Raw genomic sequence first — 19277 nt, 5'->3', positions numbered from 1 at the left:
TTTTTTACAGTTGACATTGTCGCAAAGCAGCTTTACACAGGCAAAGAAACTATGGAAGTTTACTTGAACAGTGAATGTGTATGAGTCATAATAATGAGATTGTCCCTGATGCATAAGCCTAATTTGTGTTTCAATATTCTGTTTTAATCCTTGGATTTGTAGTTGCCTTTATGTTTTACGGACAGCACTTTCACCTTCTGAATGTCTATGAGTTCAGAACAAAGTAAGAAATCTGCCAACACTGTCACACTGAAGTTCCAGTCCTCAATTTTCCCCAGCAGATACTCTGGTCACTGATGTCGGAGTGAAACTCAACAGGTTTAATCTGCCCGGCAACAAAACTAGAGAGGCTTAGAAGCAGATTTGAGTATTTCCACTGATTGAGAGTGTTTTCTTTTCAGGACGTTCGAACACGAGTAAATGTGTGTTAATATCTGAGCTACAAACACTGTTCATCTAAAATACTTTTTTTACAGCTACTTTAAACTGACGTCAGTGTTAAATGAACTCCATCTTTAGTGCAATTAGTTAATTAACATGCTTGGAGCGTCGAGTCCCATGACCGCTGCATCAACATGTTTAAAACATACATGCTCTTTGAACGTCAAAGCTAAATCTCAGTTAGATCCAGAGTTTGTGCAAACGCCGACACCAAGAGAAGCTCTCCACATCTGGAGCAGAAACTCCTCAGTTTGTCTTTGTGCTGCTAAAACTCTCGGACCAGTGAAGGATGATGGGAACAGTCGCAGCCTGAAAACCGTCAGGCAAACACAGCGGTGCCGCCCGGAGCCTGTTTAAAAGTCTTCTCTCTGCGTCTCAGCAAAGAGAGAAGAGTTTAAAAAGTGTAGAAAGAAAAACGTTCATCATCATTCCAACTCTACAAATAGACTCCAACACAGCTCATAAACCATCAAACTGAGGCTGAGCCCAAACATCCAGAGCTCCAGACTGAAGCAGTGCAGTGAGGCTGCACCTCATCCAGATATCAGTCAAGAGCTGAATCTCCGGAAACCTTTTCAGATTGAACCTGACTAAAGTCTGGCTTCCTCCTGCTGAATCTGAGCTGATGCAGACCAACAGTTCGTAGAGCTGAGTCTCCATCTGTAGGAGGCTGATGCAGTACAGCGCTGGTACTAAGGACGTGGCAGCAAATGTGTATAAATGTGTGAAGAACCTCACAACTCCAGTGAACTAATCATTTGTCAAATGTACACACGTCTTATTTGTTTCCTGAACAGTGTCACATTCACATCGCTCTGGATTTTCTAAAGTCTGGTTTGGTTTGAACCTCAAACAGTCCACGAGTTGAGACACAAGTTGCAGCACACAGAATATTTGTACATGCGGCTGTTCTGAGAGTCAGAGCGGCCCGTTTTCAGAATGTGACTTTCACTGACCTTCACTGACTCGGTTCTTCTCACTGGACTTTCTCTGTAAAACAAGAAGAAAGTTCTAACTAAACTAACTTAACATCTGGAGCGGAAACATTTGGACTCAGCCTGACACACAGATCAACCTGCAGAGCAACATGGCAGCACACTGGGCAACCTGGGCAGGCAACAGAGCACCACAAGTTGCCTCAGCAGCACAGCTGTCTTCATGTCAACACTCAGTCACCAGGATTTGGTTTCTGCTGCTGCTGTGCTTGTCCTGTTCCTGGAAGAGTTGCCCCAGTGTGTGACAGAACATTCAGAGCTTTCAGCTGCACATCATGGTCTACGTTTGATCTGAACCCACAGCTCAGACGACCTTTCAGGTTGCCCAGTCAACTGCTATGTTGGACAATAACACAGACAGTCGAGTCGTGACCTGGAACATGTCGATCGAACAGAAGCAGGAAGACTTGTTGTTGCTGTCGTTGATGTGGACACATGATATAGTTTGTGTTATTGCTGAACTCGGCGTCCTCAGGTTCTTCTCTGGATTTGAATGGAAACAACTCACTTGGATCCAGGTTTGTCTCCTTCACCACAGATCGGACGTTTTCAACAGATTGCTGTGACTCTGCTGCCCCCGTGTGGACGAGGGCTCAACCAGCTGATGGAAGCTGATCACACTGCGAGCAACACGTCACTGCAACATCACATCTGAGCAATCAGAGTCCTAACAATCGCATTGAGCCTCCGTCTGCATCGGATCTGCAGACATTCAGTTACGGCTTTTGCTCAGTGAACCAAATGTATAATTAGATGTTCAATTAACGTGAATCGTTATTTATCAGCTGCAACATTAAAGTTAAAATCTACTCACATGAAAATGATCAATCTGGACTGTGAGTACTTTTACTTTCAGTACAATAAATATATTTAGATGCTGATACTTCATCCAGCAGTAACTAATGCTCAGCTCATTTTATTTGATTGATTTTTACTGATGTTAAATCAGTTTCTATTCATCTGTAGTGCTGCGTTTCTCAAGCTCTGGTCTTTGACCCCGTTTGATTTTCAGCCTTATGTATGTTTCATTTTAAATCACTAATCGATCAGTTGTATTGATCGATGTGCTCGCAGTGCGTCCCGTCTGTCTCTCACATCAAGATCAGCTGATCTACAGGATCTCTGTCCAGTGACCTCTCCTGCCAATCAGACGTGGCACACCTGCCCGAAGACCCCTCCCATACCGATGACATCACAGCGCTCCTGATTCAACAGGCTCAGGTAGTCTCCAGAACGTAAACATTGATGACAAAAGAAAAAGCGTGCTGTGCGTAGACGTGTTAGAACTGAAGAGTGAGCGATGAGTTCAGTTTTATAAAAAACGACATCACTACGAAAAAATGCATCAGCCGGTTTAAAATCTGCAGCGCTTCAATATAAAGTGCTTCATTACATTGTTACGTTTTTACAGTTTCTTATTAAAATATCGTTTTCCCTGGAGTGAAACCATAGTAAACATGTTACACGTTGGTAAAAATAAACATTTGGAATGTCTCTTTTTTTAAGAAGTCCCATTGGCTGATTTTGGTCAAGCTGAACTCGTCCCCGGAGCCTGAAACAGGAAACGAGTCCACGTGGTTAAAAGGTTCACAGATCTACACCAGGATCAAACAGACAGGATGGAGGAGGACATGCAGAGCAAAGCATCATGGGTAGTCGGGTGTGGGAGGATGAACATCAGCACACAGAACCAGAGGTCAATGGGGGGCGATCATTTTAAATGTGATTAACTTGTGTCTTGGTCGTTCTGTCGACCTGTTCCAGGTCTAAAAATGATCAAATTTAAACAAATACTAGATTTCACTGAGACCTGAACCGCTGAAACTCTGTAGGACATGACCCCAGATCTGGACCTGATTCAAAACATCATGATGGGAAAACCAGGACCCAGCAGACAACTTTGATCAAGATTCTGTTCAACTCCCCAAAGACTCTGATGATCTCATGGGACCAGGATCCATAAGTGGGACTTCAGGACCAGCAGTGTAAACAAAGGAGGAGCAGAACCAGCAGTTTAATCTGCTGAGTCCTGGAAGCTGCACGGTGAAGTTAAGGCCCAACACAAAACCACAAACCAAACTTCAAAATAAAAGAAAGCGTTTGAAGCAAAGATACAAAAGTAAAAAAGAAGCACACAGAGAAACATTTGTTCTCGATGTTGAGGAACAAGCAGCGGTGATGATGACGATGAAGGGAGTGAGTCGTGTCAGTGTGATCATCCAGTGCGTCATGCATCTGTTAGCACGTCTGTTAGCACGTGGCGGTGACGGCGGCTGATGTGGCGGTGTTGGCAGAGTGGGCGGAACTTGATGTGTGCAGCAGGCTGACGAACAGGAAAAGGGTGGAGGTAGGCAGGTAGAGACAGAGGAAGAGGACAACGTCCTCGCTGAGACAGAGGACGAAGTCACTCTGCTCCGTCAGCACCCAGTCCACCAGCACCCCCACCAGCAGGTAGTACACCTGGAACTCCTGAAGATCCTCCCACTCTCCCCCGCACCCCTTCAGTCCTGCCCCCACCTCTTCCAATGAGGTCTTCCGCCTGGCCACGCCCCCTCTGCACCTGTCACTCACCATGGGCTTCATCTCCGCCCCCTCTGACACTGCCTCCTTCACCCGGGTCCGACCGCGCTCCACCACCCGCTCCAACCGCCGGCTGCTCTCCACAAACTCCTGCAGGGGTGAGGTTGAGGTTAGGGTGGACGGGGTCAGATGGAGGGTGTTGAGGTACAAACATGTATAAGCGGACCTGCCTGTGTCTGTGGACCTGCTGGACCTGCCTGTGTCTGTGGACCTGCTGGACCTGCCTGTGTCTGTGGACCTGCTGGACCTGCCTGTGTCTGTTGACCTGCTGGACATGCCTTTGTCTGTGGACCTGCTGGACCTGTCTGTGGACCTGCTGGACCTGCCTGTGTCTGTGGACCTCCTCGACCTGCCTGTGTCTGTTGACCTGCTGGACCTGTCTGTGGACTTGTCTGTGGACCTCCTAGACCTGCCTGTGTCTGTGGACCTGCTGGATCTCTGATATCGTTAACGGACTCTGCAGCTCAGTTGTGATTAAACACCTGGTTTTCACTGATTTACCTGCGTTTAGCTTTAATCACCCAATAAAATCACCTGACCGTTCTCGTCCTCCCTCCACCTGCAGGATGTCGTTTTATATCAAACAACGAAACATTGAACGGCAGGTCTCACCATCAGCGCTTTGTCCATGAAGAACTCCTTCCCCGGGGTGCCGTCATTGTACTTGGTGTCGATGGCGAAGCAGAGGAAGAGGACGTCCACCACGATCTCAAAGATGGACAGGAAGCAGTGAGCCACCAGGAAGGAGAAGAGACAGACGATGATGAGCGGCAGCAGCCACTCGGCGTAATCCCTCTGGTAGTTCAGCAGGAGGACGCCGGCGAACGCCGTGGACGTCACGATCAGGATCTAATGAAAGGATTCAGACGGGGTCTCTAATCAGTAAAAAGTTTAGGGCATGTTCATAGAAACATCAAAGAAACTCAACGAACAATGTGATCAGATCAGATCGACTCCGCAGCACCAGGACCAGGACACGTTTCTTCATGTGACTTAGTCTGCCTACAAAGATTGTTCATGAGAAAAGATGCTCCACCACACCAACTGAAAATTTTCTGTAGTTTCAGGAAATCCAACAGAGTGATACATCTTGTCTGTGTCAGAGTCTCGTTCTCTCAGTTTCTCTTTCATTCAGATCAGATCAATAAGTGAAGAGGATTCAAATTCAGGAGGAAACAACTGATTTAATCTGAACTGACTAGAGGAGGAGATCTGCTGACACACAGTAATGAAGGACTTGGATCAGGACTTCAGGTAAATCCACCTCACCTTCCCCAGGAAGAGCACAAAGTCTCCGATTGCATTGATTGTTGCGACGCGCAGAGCGTTTTCCACCAGGATCACGAAGGCGTCGCGTGCAGACGTGCAGAAACTGGTGCTGTTGATGGCCGTGGCTGCATATGCGTTCTGGGACACGAAGACTCACGTGAGACCAAGGTGTTAAAACCAGAAGATGAGTGAAGACGCAGCAGTGGGACTTTGTTACCTGATTGAGATAGTTGAGGCACTTCTCCAAACACCACAGACAGCAGATACAAGTTTTCAGCAGACAGCGAGCGCAGGCGTTCTCCTGAGACACAAATATTATTCTTATAAAACAGAAAAATGAAGCCCTCAAATCAAACCTGACATCTGACTGAAGGAACACTGACACAGGCTGGTGTGAGTTCAGTTCGAGACTCACTGTGCTGCGTCTGTCCATCGGAACAGAAACAACTGATTTGGCTTCAGGTTGTATTAAAGTTCGGTTTTACCTTTCCTTTCAGCTGGTTGTGGATGTACATCAGGACAAGTCGGGGGACTTTCACCAAGGTGATGATGAAAGACCCTTTGGCAACGGTGCCCAGGTGATACCGGACCAGCCTCAGGACTGAGGACAGGATGGGGGTCACTGGGAGCCGGTTCTTGTCCCTGAAACATAAAGCTCACTTGGTTTTATCTTTTATCTTTAGTACAGGTGCGTCACTTTTAAGTTTAATACAGGTGCGTTACAGATGTCTTTTATGTTTAATACAGATGCGTTACAGACGTTTTTTATGTTTAATACAGGTGCGTTACAGACGTCTTTTAGATTTAATACAGGTGCGTTACAGACGTCTTTTATGTTTAATACAGGTGCGTTACAGACGTTTTTTAGATTTAATACAGGTGCGTTACAGACGTTTTTTAGATTTAATACAGGTGCGTCACTTTTAAGTTTAACACAGGTGCATTACAGACGTCTTTTAGATTTAATACAGGTGCATTACAGACGTCTTTTAGATTTAATACAGGTGCGTTACAGACGTCTTTTAGATTTAATACAGGTGCATTACAGACGTCTTTTAGATTTAATACAGGTGCGTTACAGACGTCTTTTATGTTTAATACAGGTGCGTTACAGACGTTTTTTAGATTTAATACAGGTGCGTTACAGACGTCTTTTATGTTTAATACAGGTGCGTTACAGACGTCTTTTATGTTTAATACAGGTGCGTTACAGACGTTTTTTAGATTTAATACAGGTGCGTAACAGACGTTTTTTAGATTTAACACAGGTGCGTTACAGACGTCTTTTAGATTTAATACAGGTGCGTTACAGACGTCTTTTAGATTTAATACAGGTGCGTCACTTTTAAGTTTAACACAGGTGCGTTACAGACGTTTTTTAGATTTAATACAGGTGCGTTACAGACGTTTTTTAGATTTAATACAGGTGCGTCACTTTTAAGTTTAACACAGGTGCGTTAAAGACGTCTTTTAGATTTAACACAGGTGCGTTACAGACGTTTTTTAGATTTAATACAGGTGCGTTACAGAAGTTTTACAGGAACGTTTTAGGTGTGCTACAGATGCATGAGGTGGACTCACCTGGTGAAGTAGTATGTGACCACGGCTCCGGCCACTGTCATCTGTTGACAGGCCAGGATGAACTCACTGATCCACACCAGACCCACAGCGTGGTACCAGGTCAGGTACTGAAGAGGCCCTGTCAGTCTGAACTCTGTCAGTCCCGTTTCCTCATTCTGGACCGGGTTCCCTTTAGACCCAGGTGCAGGTTAAATAACAGTAAAGCTGAAACGGTTTCTGTTCTTTGACTCATTTTAAGGTTCTTTGTGGCTCTGACTTCACTGTTTCTACTGTGATTCTACTGAAACATCAACTCACAGAACAAAGTTTCTAAACAAGTGAGCTGAACTTAACGTTTGTGAAATGTGAGGGGTCAGACTGACCGGTGGTTCCCAGGAAGAGCAGGACCAGAACCCAGTAGATCCAGAAAAGCAGGAGGGCGAGGAAGGTGACGAAGGGCTGCAGGGTGAGGAGGGGGAGGTGGATGAAGACTTTTCCCGCCACGTGGAACAGAGCGATGGTCAGAGCCACTCGTTTCCTCATGAAGAGCATCAGCAGCAGCAGGATGATCTGAGAGGAGGAAACTGGATGTTTCATAGTGAAGTGACACTGGTGCAGGAGAGAGCAACACAAAAGGTCCAGGAAAGCTTTTTCTAAAATCCAATAAATAAAATCTCAATCAAACCTTAATTTATCTGACAATGGTATAAAGAAAAAGATTCTCAGTGTTCTCAGCTTGATTGCATTTAGTAACAAGAAGATGCAGCGACACAAACATGAGGACTGCAGACAGGTCAAACACAAGTGCAGGACTGGCCTGGTACTGACCGGCTGAAATATCCACTGACTTCCCACAAAAGATGCTACTTTGATGGGAGCATATGTCTCTCTAAAGTCCCATCACCTCTACGCTGATGGTACCTTCACACCTATGTGGGCTCTGATACCCTCTTTGTCTGATAAATAAAGTTTGAAGTGAATCAACAGATCAACGTTCTTACTGTATTTTAAAAAGGAATGAGGTTTGTTTCCGGGTCGACTTTCTTACAGTAGATGACGGACGATAAAATCTTTGTACCAGCAGCAGGTTTACGTACGGTGAAGACGGTGGCGGCGACGGCGTAGACGAGCAGCGCCTGTCCGCTGTCTCTGCTGACCTCCACCTCCTCCTTCATCACTTTAGAGGCGGTGTCGTTTCCGTACAGCCGGTGATCGATGTAGAGCCACCAGAGGACGCTGGTCCCCGCTGAGACAACGAGAGCGGAAGACAAAGGAAAAAGATTTACAGGCTTCAATGGACCTTCTTCAGGCCACAAAGTCAACATGTGAACATGTCTCGACAGAGCACAGTTCAGACACTGTTTACACATAAAACCGTATTCTGGCAGACAGGAAGTGACCTCACCAAGAGATCCGAGGACGACCAGTGAGGTCAGGATCCAGACGAGGATGGCGGAGATGTAGCGAATGATCACCATGAGGATCATGGAGAGTCCTGCAGGACAGACAGAGGTCAGAGCTCGGACACGAGGATGACGTCTGTCCTGTCTACACTTGTCTACATCTGGTTCCTCTCTGCTCAGGTGACGGGAGCAGCTCGTCCTGTTCACACCAGAGTTACTGCTCCTTCGCTCTGCTGAACATGTTTATCTTATGTCACACTGTGAGGGGGTCACTGTCTCCATGCTGGGATTAGTGTGACAGTAAAGATTAGCGCAACCATCAAACCTTCTTTAAATAAAACACAGTGTGACATCCAGCAGGTTGGCTATTATTAGTTCACTCTTGGGCCGGATTAATAAAAATAATTCTAATTTGAACAATAACATATCATCAGGTCCACGCAGACAACGATTCACGTCAAGGTTTATGGGACTGTTGTGCATCAGGACAGTTAGCTGAGTCTGTCGAGGATGACGGAGAGAGGACGCCGCTGCAGAAACTCAACTGGTAACAAGTATGTTACTAAGTCTTTAAAGCTGATTCCACTTTAATTTGTGCTTTGTGTCTTAAAACACGCATCACTGTCTCTTCAGGGTTTCTCCTGCTGAAAGTTAGAGCTTTAATCTGTCCTCACCCAGAGCGAGCACACACAGGCCAATGATGATCTCTTTACTCGCGGCGACGCCAGCAATGAGACGGTGCAGGACACTGTTGTCTCCGACAAATGTCACCACGGCCTCTGCAAACTTGGCGTAACAGGATATGTCCACAGGAGTGCAGCGGTTAAAAACCGGCAGCGGCTTACTGCAGCACAGAAAGGTCAGAGGTCAGAGAAACTAGTTGCCATTTACATTTAGTCATTTGGCAGACACTTTCATCCACACACACAATGAGCAACTTGGAGTTTAATGTCTTGTTCACAGACACTGTGGTCAAGAGAAACCAGGAAACAAACCTCTGACCCTGGGGGAGAGATGGTTCTTAGCTAGGGGGGGGGGACAGGCTGGACGTACCTGGGTGGAACAGGAAGTTTGGGGCATTTAGAGAACCTCTCAGGTAGACTGGGATATTTATGACCTGCTAACTCGTAGGAACACAGCTCAGAACCTGAAAAACAGAAAAAACTGCTTAGATTTGACACCTGCTGCTGACAGGTGAGCTCATTTGATCACTTTAACCAATACCTGAGCTCCAGTCACTGACTGAACAACACCTCATTGCCAACAGTGTTACTGTATATTAAGTGTTTCCATTATTCTCTTTTAGCAACAGCTCAAGTTTTTTGATTTTTGCACAAGTCAAAGTTCAATACTTTAAAACACAGAAATGTGAAGATGAGACACATGTTGATATGATTCCACTTCCTGAGGAAATCATCATCAATCTGATGTGAATCCACAATAAACCTGCAGAAAAAGAGACTGCAGAACTTCATTCAGAATCATTATGTTAAATTGTCTTCAGTGTCACAGTAAAACAGGGGCGTCCACAATCTACTGCAGACAGGAGCTCATCTCTGAGGATTCAGCTGCTTTACTGGGCCAGTTTGAGTCAATGTAAACAAACAGACTAAAAACAGGCGTCAGAGTCTAGTGTTGTATAAATCAAAGGTAAAATAATGAAACCCTTTTTCTGCAGGTGTAACATATGAACTGGCTCCTCTGTGTGAATGGGAGACAGTGGCTCTTTTCATGACCAACATGTGCGAGGTCAAACGTCTGCTGTCACGTTTTCAACACCGAGCAGAGTCCGAGCTCCATGAGCAGAGTGGCACCAGCCGTGCAGCAGACTTAATGCTGCCTTTGTTACTGTGTGTGGACTGTACGCTGACGGACGGTCTGCAGACATGAAATCATCACTGTGACGTGACAACTACCCAGTGAAACAAACACTCTCTAAAAGCAGGTCTGGAGATCTCAACTTCTAAGAATCATTCACCTTTGGTCGGAGACACCTGCACCTTTCCCAGGGAGCAACCACACTGACTACATTTCCCATCAGCCCCACTGTAAAACGTGTCCCTCTGCTTAGTGGGACTCACCTGTTCAGGTGTGTTAGAAGTGATGTGACAGAGTGTTGACCTCACCGTTGAGCATAGCGAACCTCTTCAGGTCCTGGTAGGTCTTCAGCTCTTCCGTGGGACACAGAGACACACACAGAGCCATGGACTTGATTTTCCTCTGAACAATGTCGATGTTACAGGGATCCAGGAAGAAGACAAACCTGGAGGAGACAGAAAGCGTGGGGAGTCACTAAAGGTCACAGGTCAGATGGGGAAACAGTTGGAGGGAACGTTTCATCAGATTCCTACAGACACACGTGTTCTCCTGGTTCTGTTTAATAACTGAAACGACAGTGTGAAGAACAGGAAGTCGACATGCTTCATCCACTGTGGTTCGTTACTCTTTAATTAGCGTAACGAGCTTTACAATCCTCATTTCCTGTTGTGAACTTTTCTCTCTCCCTGACGTGACATCACGGCCAGTTTGTCATTTTTTAGTTTTGTTTAGTGCAGTGTACTCAACACACAAAAACGTGTCCAATCGTTAAAGGAGAGCAGAGAAATGTTTTGGTTGTTGTTAACCTGATATACGCTCTTTAAAGATGAGTCTTCAAATGAACCTTTGAACAGATTTTAACAGGTTGTTGTGAAGTTTCCTGAAATAATGAGGTGAACAGCAGAAGCGGCACCTGAATGATGCTTCACCAGAAGATCGGAGCGTCTCGAGTTTGTGTGGGAACAGGTGTTGAGGCTTCTTGTGCATGTCACTGTTTAAACATTTGAATAGCACACAGTCAGTTATTGTACAGGTGATGGTCTGCACCTGTCACTCTGTGAATCACCTGACTGCAGCCATGTCAGCACAGTTTTAATGCTGCAGTGAATCAAACCCGTTCTGCCACAATCTGTGATGGCGATACCCTGAACCCAGGCTAACAGGTAGGGATCTAATACAAACAGGGCACCAGGTTAATCTACGACAAAGAGAAATAATCAGGGATCAGGGGAACGGGTGATGTGGACAGGCAGGGGCAGCCCAGACTGGCCCGGAAACCAGCAGCCGTGCAGTGAACCTGGTTCCTTGAGGTATTGCAGCAGCTGCTGCTCTGGACATCTGGTGCTCCAGGTCTGAGTCACATCCAGTGATTAAAGTGTTTGGACTAAAAATGGAAGCAAACACTGAGCAGAGGAGGATTCAAGCTGAGCCGAATAACAGAATGTGGACGTGGGAGACAAACGTGTGACTGAACAACAAAGAGACTCCACACGTTCCTCCTACGGACTCAGGAATATGAGACCACCTGATATCAGCCCAGTGCGTAAACCAGATCATTAACACACACACACACACACACACACACACTCAAATTCATGTGATGTATTCACGCTCACACCTGACGCCTACAGACTGAGACGTGGATTCACACCCACAAACATCGTGCTGTGTTTCTTCAGCTAAAACACAGAGTCGTGTTCCAGTGAGTTCAGAAAAAACTGCAGATTTGTTCCTGACTCTGGAAGATCAGATCTTCTAACGCTGAGTGGAAACTGGACAATGACCAGCATCAGGGCGTTGGTCTGATGTGCGGAACGTGTCTGACTGAGGCAGAGACGCCGTGACCACAAATCAGAACATCTACACCAAACAGTCCTAATCAACTGGATTCAGATGTCACGAAGCACCTCGCTGGTTCTGGTTTGACAGCAGACGAGTTGAGGAGACACTGTTTAAGGGTCAGACCATGTGTTTGTTAAGGAGAGGAATTAGTTTTTCCTATGTGTATGTGAACGACAGTTGTCCGATGACCAGCAGGGACCTTGAACGCTTCCAGTCTTAAATGGCTACAAGCAGCAGCTGAGTCTATGTGCCGTGACGCTGTGTTAGCATCTTACACTGAAATACAACAGTATCACAAAAGAACCACATCTACGTAAATATTCTATGTATTTACCACCATTACACACAAAAAGCACTACTGTAATAAAGCTTTGAAATCTCACCAGTGAAAACTAAAAGTACCATTGTACCATCTGCTCCACAGTACTGCAGGTCCTGCTGTGATGGTCTCATTTGTATTTATCACTAAATGAAGGTCTGGTTCTCTCTGCAGTGAAAAAATAATTCATTCTCAATGTTTTATTAACATATAAAAGAAGATATAAATTACCTCCAGCTTCTCTTCTAATAGCAGATATCATATCCTAGCTCAGTGTTTACACTGGTTAGTACCTGCAGACGTGTGTTAGCAGCAGCGCTAATCGAGCTAACTGATCTGTGCTGAGACTGAAAGTAGGTCTGAACACTCGTCTCCATATTTCATCAGCTGCTCGTGTTCGTGCAGGTAAAAATAGTCTGAGTGTGTCAGCAAGTCGCTGATGAGTCACAGCTCGGAGCTGTCAGCACGATCAGCGCTGCACGCTCCCACGGGCCTCGAACGCACCGTGAGTCCAAGTGCCAGGCTGACCTGCTCAGATACTACAGTAATACTACTGATCCACAGCGAGCCGTCAATAATACTACAGTAATACTACTGATCCACAGCGAGCCTTCCATAATACTACAGTAATACTACTGATCCACAGCGAGCCTTCCATAATACTACAGTAATACTACTGATCCACAGCGAGCCGTCAATAATACTACAGTAATACTACTGATCCACAGCGAGCCTTCCATAATACTACAGTAATACTACTGATCCACAGCGAGCCTTCCATAATACTACAGTAATACTACTGATCCACAGCAAGCCTTCGATAATACTACAGTAATACTACTGATCCACAGCGAGCCTTCGATAATACTACAGTAATACTACTGATCCACAGCGAGCCTTCCATAATACTACAGTAATACTACTGATCCACAGCGAGCCTTCCATAATACTACAGTAATACTACTGATCCACAGCGAGCCTTCGATAATACTACAGTAATACTACTGATCCACAGCGAGCCTTCCATAATACTACAGTAATACTACTGATCCACAGCGAGCCTTCCATAATACTACAGTAATACTACTGATCCACAGCGAGCCGTCAATAATACTACAGTAATACTACTGATCCACAGCGAGCCTTCCATAATACTACAGTAATACTACTGATCCACAGCGAGCCTTCCATAATACTACAGTAATACTACTGATCCACAGCGAGCCTTCCATAATACTACAGTAATACTACTGATCCACAGCGAGCCGTCAATAATACTACAGTAATACTACTGATCCACAGCGAGCCTTCAATAATACTACAGTAATACTACTGATCCACAGCGAGCCTTCCATAATACTACAGTAATACTACTGATCCACAGCGAGCCTTCCATAATACTACAGTAATACTACTGATCCACAGCGAGCCTTCCATAATACTACAGTAATACTACTGATCCACAGCGAGCCTTCGATAATACTACAGTAATACTACTGATCCACAGCGAGCCTTCCATAATACTACAGTAATACTACTGATCCACAGCGAGCCGTCAATAATACTACAGTAATACTACTGATCCACAGCGAGCCTTCCATAATACTACAGTAATACTACTGATCCACAGCGAGCCTTCCATAATACTACAGTAATACTACTGATCCACAGCGAGCCGTCAATAATACTACAGTAATACTACTGATCCACAGCGAGCCGTCAATAATACTACAGTAATGCTACTGATCCACAGCGAGCCTTCCATAATACTACAGTAATACTACTGATCCACAGCGAGCCTTCGATAATACTACAGTAATACTACTGATCCACAGCGAGCCTTCAATAATACTACTGTAATACTACTGAGAAACAGAGAGCCTTCAATAATACTACAGTAATACTACTGAGAAACAGAGAGCCTTCAATAATACTGCAGTAATACTACTTATCCACAGAGAGCCTTCAATAATACTACAGTAATACTACTGATCCACAGCGAGCCTTCCATAATACTACAGTAATACTACTGATCCACAGCGAGCCTTCAATAATACTACAGTAATACTACTGAGAAACAGAGAGCCTTCCATAATACTACAGTAATACTACTGATCCACAGTGAGCCTTCGATAATACTACAGTAATACTACTGAGAAACAGAGAGCCTTCAATAATACTACAGTAATACTACTGATCCACAGCGAGCCGTCAATAATACTACAGTAATACTACTGATCCACAGCGAGCCTTCCATAATACTACAGTAATACTACTGATCCACAGCGAGCCTTCAATAATACTACAGTAATACTACTGATCCACAGTGAGCCTTCGATAATACTACAGTAATACTACTGATCCACAGAGAGCCTTCAATAATACTACAGTAATACTACTGATCCACAGCGAGCCGTCAATAATACTACAGTAATACTACTGATCCACAGCGAGCCTTCGATAATACTACAGTAATACTACTGATCCACAGCGAGCCTTCAATAATACTACAGTAATACTACTGTAAAACTGTAAAAATTAATATTCCATCTGACACAGTTTCATGTTAACATAGTAATAATTTCAATCTCAAATACAAGCTTTACACACAATAATAATAAACTAATATCATATAAAGTAAAAATATACCTGGAAAAACACTTGGAGTATGTACTACAACACAGCTGTTACTCAATAGAGATATCAAAAGTGAATGTACAGAGTACCACTATACACATTAAAAAAACCAATACTCAAAAATACCACCATTATTTATAAAATGATTTAGTACACAGTACTAATACTACAGTAATACAGTAACAATAACCAGGGTTATACACTATTACTATAAACTAAAAGCACCACCCTTTATAAAAGTGAAGAAAACACTTATAGATACTAAACAATTATAAAAAACACAGTAATATATTAGGAATACCAGTATGTCTTTACAACAAACCACTGAATTACACAACTGAAAAACTACAGTAATACTGTAGTACAGTGGGAGAGCACCACAGTAGTACGCAGTACAGTGAAGTAGAGTACAGGCTTACTTCCTGTCGGAGTGGTCAAGGCCATTGAGCTTGATGCCTTCCATGGGCTCGTTGCGTCGACCGCAGGTATTGCCATAGCTGTCGTATCCGAAGATGAGGCGATCAGCGCCGCCGGTGACGATGGTGAAGCCACAGATGCTGCCCTGCAGGACGGAAACACGAGTTTCTTTACTGCACTCTGAGTTTCGTTTCTTTACTGCACTCTGAGTTTTGTTTCTTTACTGCACTCTGAGTTTCGTTTCTTTACTGCACTCTGAGTTTCGTTTCTTTACTGCACTCTGAGTTTCTTTAATGCGTCCTGAGTTTCTTTACTGCATCCTGAGCATCCTCCACACTTCTTCAGAGCCTCAAAGTGATCAGGGTTTCGTGGTTTATCTTTTCATTTTATCCAACTTTACTCCAGTTTTTTACTCCACATTTATCTGACAGCTGACAGAATATAATCAAAATGAACTGATGAAATGATTTAATCAGATAATCTGTGGTTTTGTCTCATTTGTGCAGTTTAGTCGTTTTATTAAAGACACGTTTCTACTTTCATGTCAGAAACAGATTGAGGAGAAACTCTTTGTTTATCAGGTTCTTTAATCTCTCTACCACCTGAGCTACTGCCGCCACAACAATAATAGTCTGCAGGTACTAATTCATTTCAGCCATTTTTTAAGTAAAATGAATAAAATCAAAAATTCTTAAAATATTTTATTTCACTTAAAATGGAAAATGTTCAGGTAAAAGTAAACTTTATCAATTAATCAAGATAAATATCAGCTGTATTATGAACAACTTCAGATCCAAATCAGTACCATTATTACAGTATTTCTATTATTACTGATACTATTAGTGTACTGACAGTAGTATTGTGGTACTATTACTACAGCATTTCTATTATTGGTGATTCTATCAGAGTACTGACAGTAGTATTGTGGTACTATTACTACAGCATTTCTATTATTGGTGATTCTATCAGAGTACTGACAGTAGTATTGTGGTACTATTACTACAGCATTTCTATTATTGGTGATTCTATCAGAGTACTGACAGTAGTATTGTGGTACTATTACTACAGCATTTCTATTATTTGTGATTCTATCAGAGTACTGACAGTAGTATTGTGGTACTATTACTACAGCATTTCTATTATTTGTGATACTATCAGAGTACTGACAGTAGTATTGTGGTACTATTACTACAGCATTTCTATTATTTGTGATACTATCAGCGTACTGACAGTAGTATTGTGGAACTATTACTACAGCATTTCTATTATTTGTGATACTATCAGTAGTATTGTGGTACTATTACTACAGCATTTCTATTATTGGTGATACTCACAGTAGTACTGTGGTAGTATTACTACAGTATTTCTATTATTAGTGATGCTATCAGTAGTACTCACAGTAGTACTGTGGTAGTATTACTACAATATTTCTATTATTAGTGATACTGACAGTAGTACTGTGGTAGTATTACTACAGCATTTCTATTATTAGTGAAACTGACAGTAGTATTGTGGTAGTATTACTACAGTATTTCTATTATTAGTGATACTATCAGTTGTATTGTGGTAGTATTACTACAGTATTTCTATTATTAGTGATGCTATCAGTAGTACTCACAGTAGTATTGTGGTAGTATTACTACAGTATTTCTATTATTAGTGATACTGACAGTAGTACTGTGGTAGTATTACTACAGTATTTCTATTTTTAGTAATACTATCAGTAGTACTGACAGTAGTACTGTGGTAGTATTAATACAGTATTTCTATTATTAGTGATACTGACAGTAGTACTGTGGTAGTATTACTACAGTATTTCTATTTTTAGTAATACTATCAGTAGTACTGTCAGTAGTACTGTGGTAGTATTACTACAGTATTTATATTATTAGTGATACTATCAGTTGTATTGTGGTAGTATTACTACAGTATTTCTATTATTAGTGATACTATCAGTAGTATTGTGGTACTATTACTACAGCATTTCTATTATTGGTGATACTCACAGTAGTACTGTGGTAGTATTACTACAGTATTTCTATTATTAGTGATGCTATCAGTAGTACTCACAGTAGTACTGTGGTAGTATTACTACAATATTTCTATTATTAGTGATACTGACAGTAGTACTGTGGTAGTATTACTACAGCATTTCTATTATTAGTGAAACTGACAGTAGTATTGTGGTAGTATTACTACAGTATTTCTATTATTAGTGATACTATCAGTTGTATTGTGGTAGTATTACTACAGTATTTCTATTATTAGTGATGCTATCAGTAGTACTCACAGTAGTATTGTGGTAGTATTACTACAGTATTTCTATTATTAGTGATACTGACAGTAGTACTGTGGTAGTATTACTACAGTATTTCTATTTTTAGTAATACTATCAGTAGAACTGACAGTAGTACTGTGGTAGTATTAATACAGTATTTCTATTATTAGTGATACTGACAGTAGTACTGTGGTAGTATTACTACAGTATTTCTATTTTTAGTAATACTATCAGTAGTACTGTCAGTAGTACTGTGGTAGTATTACTACAGTATTTATATTATTAGTGATACTATCAGTTGTATTGTGGTAGTATTACTACAGTATTTCTATTATTAGTGATACTATCAGTTGTATTGTGGTAGTATTAATACAGTATTTCTATTATTAGTGATACTGACAGTAGTACTGTGGTAGTATTACTACAGTATTTCTATTTTTAGTAATACTATCAGTAGTACTGTCAGTAGTACTGTGGTAGTATTACTACAGTATTTATATTATTAGTGATACTATCAGTTGTATTGTGGTAGTATTACTACAGTATTTCTACTATTAGTGATACTGACAGTAGTACTGTGGTGGTGTTACTACAGTATTTGTATCATTAGTGATACTATCAGTGTACTGACAGTAGTACTGTGGTAGTATTACTACAGTATTTCTATTTTAGTAATACTATCAGTAGTACTGACAGTAGTACTGTGGTAGTATTACTACAGTATTTCTATTATTAGTGATACTATCAGTTCTATTGTAGTAGTATTACTACAGTATTTCTATTATTAGTGGTACTGACAGTAGTACTGTGGTAGTATTACTACAGTATTTGTATCATTAGTGATACTGACAGTAGTACTGTGGTAGTATTACTACAGTATTTCTATTATTAGTGATACTATCAATGTACTGACAGTAGTACTGTTGTAGTATTACTACAGTATTTGTATCATTAGTGATACTGACAGTAGTACTGTGGTAGTATTACTACAGTATTTCTATTATTAGTGATACTGACAGTAGTACTCTGGTAGTATTACTACAGTATTTCTACTATTAGTGATACTGACAGTAGTACTGTGGTAGTGTTACTACAGTATTTGTATCATTAGTGATACTATCAGTGTACTGACAGTAGTACTGTGGTAGTATTACTACAGTATTTCTATTATTAGTGATGCTATCAGTAGTACTCACAGTAGTATTGTGGTAGTATTACTACAGTATTTCTATTATTAGTGATACTGACAGTAGTACTGTGGTAGTATTACTACAGTATTTCTACTATTAGTGATACTGACAGTAGTACTGTGGTAGTGTTACTACAGTATTTGTATCATTAGTGATACTATCAGTGTACTGACAGTAGTACTGTGGTAGTATTACTACAGTATTTCTATTTTAGTAATACTATCAGTAGTACTGACAGTAGTACTGTGGTAGTATTACTACAGTATTTCTATTATTAGTGATACTATCAGTTCTATTGTAGTAGTATTACTACAGCATTTCTATTATTAGTGGTACTGACAGTAGTACTGTGGTAGTATTACTACAGTATTTGTATCATTAGTGATACTGACAGTAGTACTGTGGTAGTATTACTACAGTATTTCTATTATTAGTGATACTATCAATGTACTGACAGTAGTACTGTTGTAGTATTACTACAGTATTTGTATCATTAGTGATACTGACAGTAGTACTGTGGTAGTATTA

At 42.0% G+C, this 19277-nt stretch overlaps 1 protein-coding gene across 4 annotated transcripts in view; it reads right to left on the bottom strand.

Moving 5' to 3' along the window:
* Positions 1 to 19277, bottom strand: part of slc44a1b (solute carrier family 44 member 1b) — a 42925-nt gene that overhangs the window by 12865 nt on the left and 10783 nt on the right. For 2 of the 4 annotated variants that reach the window (XM_026342391.1, XM_026342392.1), the window contains exons 3-15: positions 15284 to 15426; positions 10375 to 10511; positions 9302 to 9395; positions 8923 to 9092; positions 8251 to 8340; positions 7943 to 8091; positions 7229 to 7415; positions 6867 to 7035; positions 5771 to 5927; positions 5503 to 5586; positions 5286 to 5423; positions 4629 to 4865; positions 16 to 4106 (exon numbers count right to left, since the gene is read on the bottom strand). In XM_026342391.1, the coding sequence (XP_026198176.1) occupies positions 3687 to 4106; positions 4629 to 4865; positions 5286 to 5423; positions 5503 to 5586; positions 5771 to 5927; positions 6867 to 7035; positions 7229 to 7415; positions 7943 to 8091; positions 8251 to 8340; positions 8923 to 9092; positions 9302 to 9395; positions 10375 to 10511; positions 15284 to 15426 (2175 nt within the window). In that variant the 3' untranslated portion in view covers positions 16 to 3686. Of the gene's footprint in view, positions 1 to 15; positions 4107 to 4628; positions 4866 to 5285; positions 5424 to 5502; positions 5587 to 5770; positions 5928 to 6866; positions 7036 to 7228; positions 7416 to 7942; positions 8092 to 8250; positions 8341 to 8922; positions 9093 to 9301; positions 9396 to 10374; positions 10512 to 15283; positions 15427 to 19277 lie in introns of those variants that run through there. The other 2 variants (XM_026342393.1, XR_003297627.1) reach the window with 2 other exon arrangements.

Source organism: Anabas testudineus, chromosome 9 (genome assembly GCF_900324465.2).
Source record: "Anabas testudineus chromosome 9, fAnaTes1.2, whole genome shotgun sequence".
Lineage (NCBI taxonomy): Eukaryota > Metazoa > Chordata > Actinopteri > Anabantiformes > Anabantidae > Anabas > Anabas testudineus.
The sequence above is the reverse complement of the archived record's forward strand: the minus strand, read 5'-3'. Positions and strand labels throughout refer to the sequence as shown.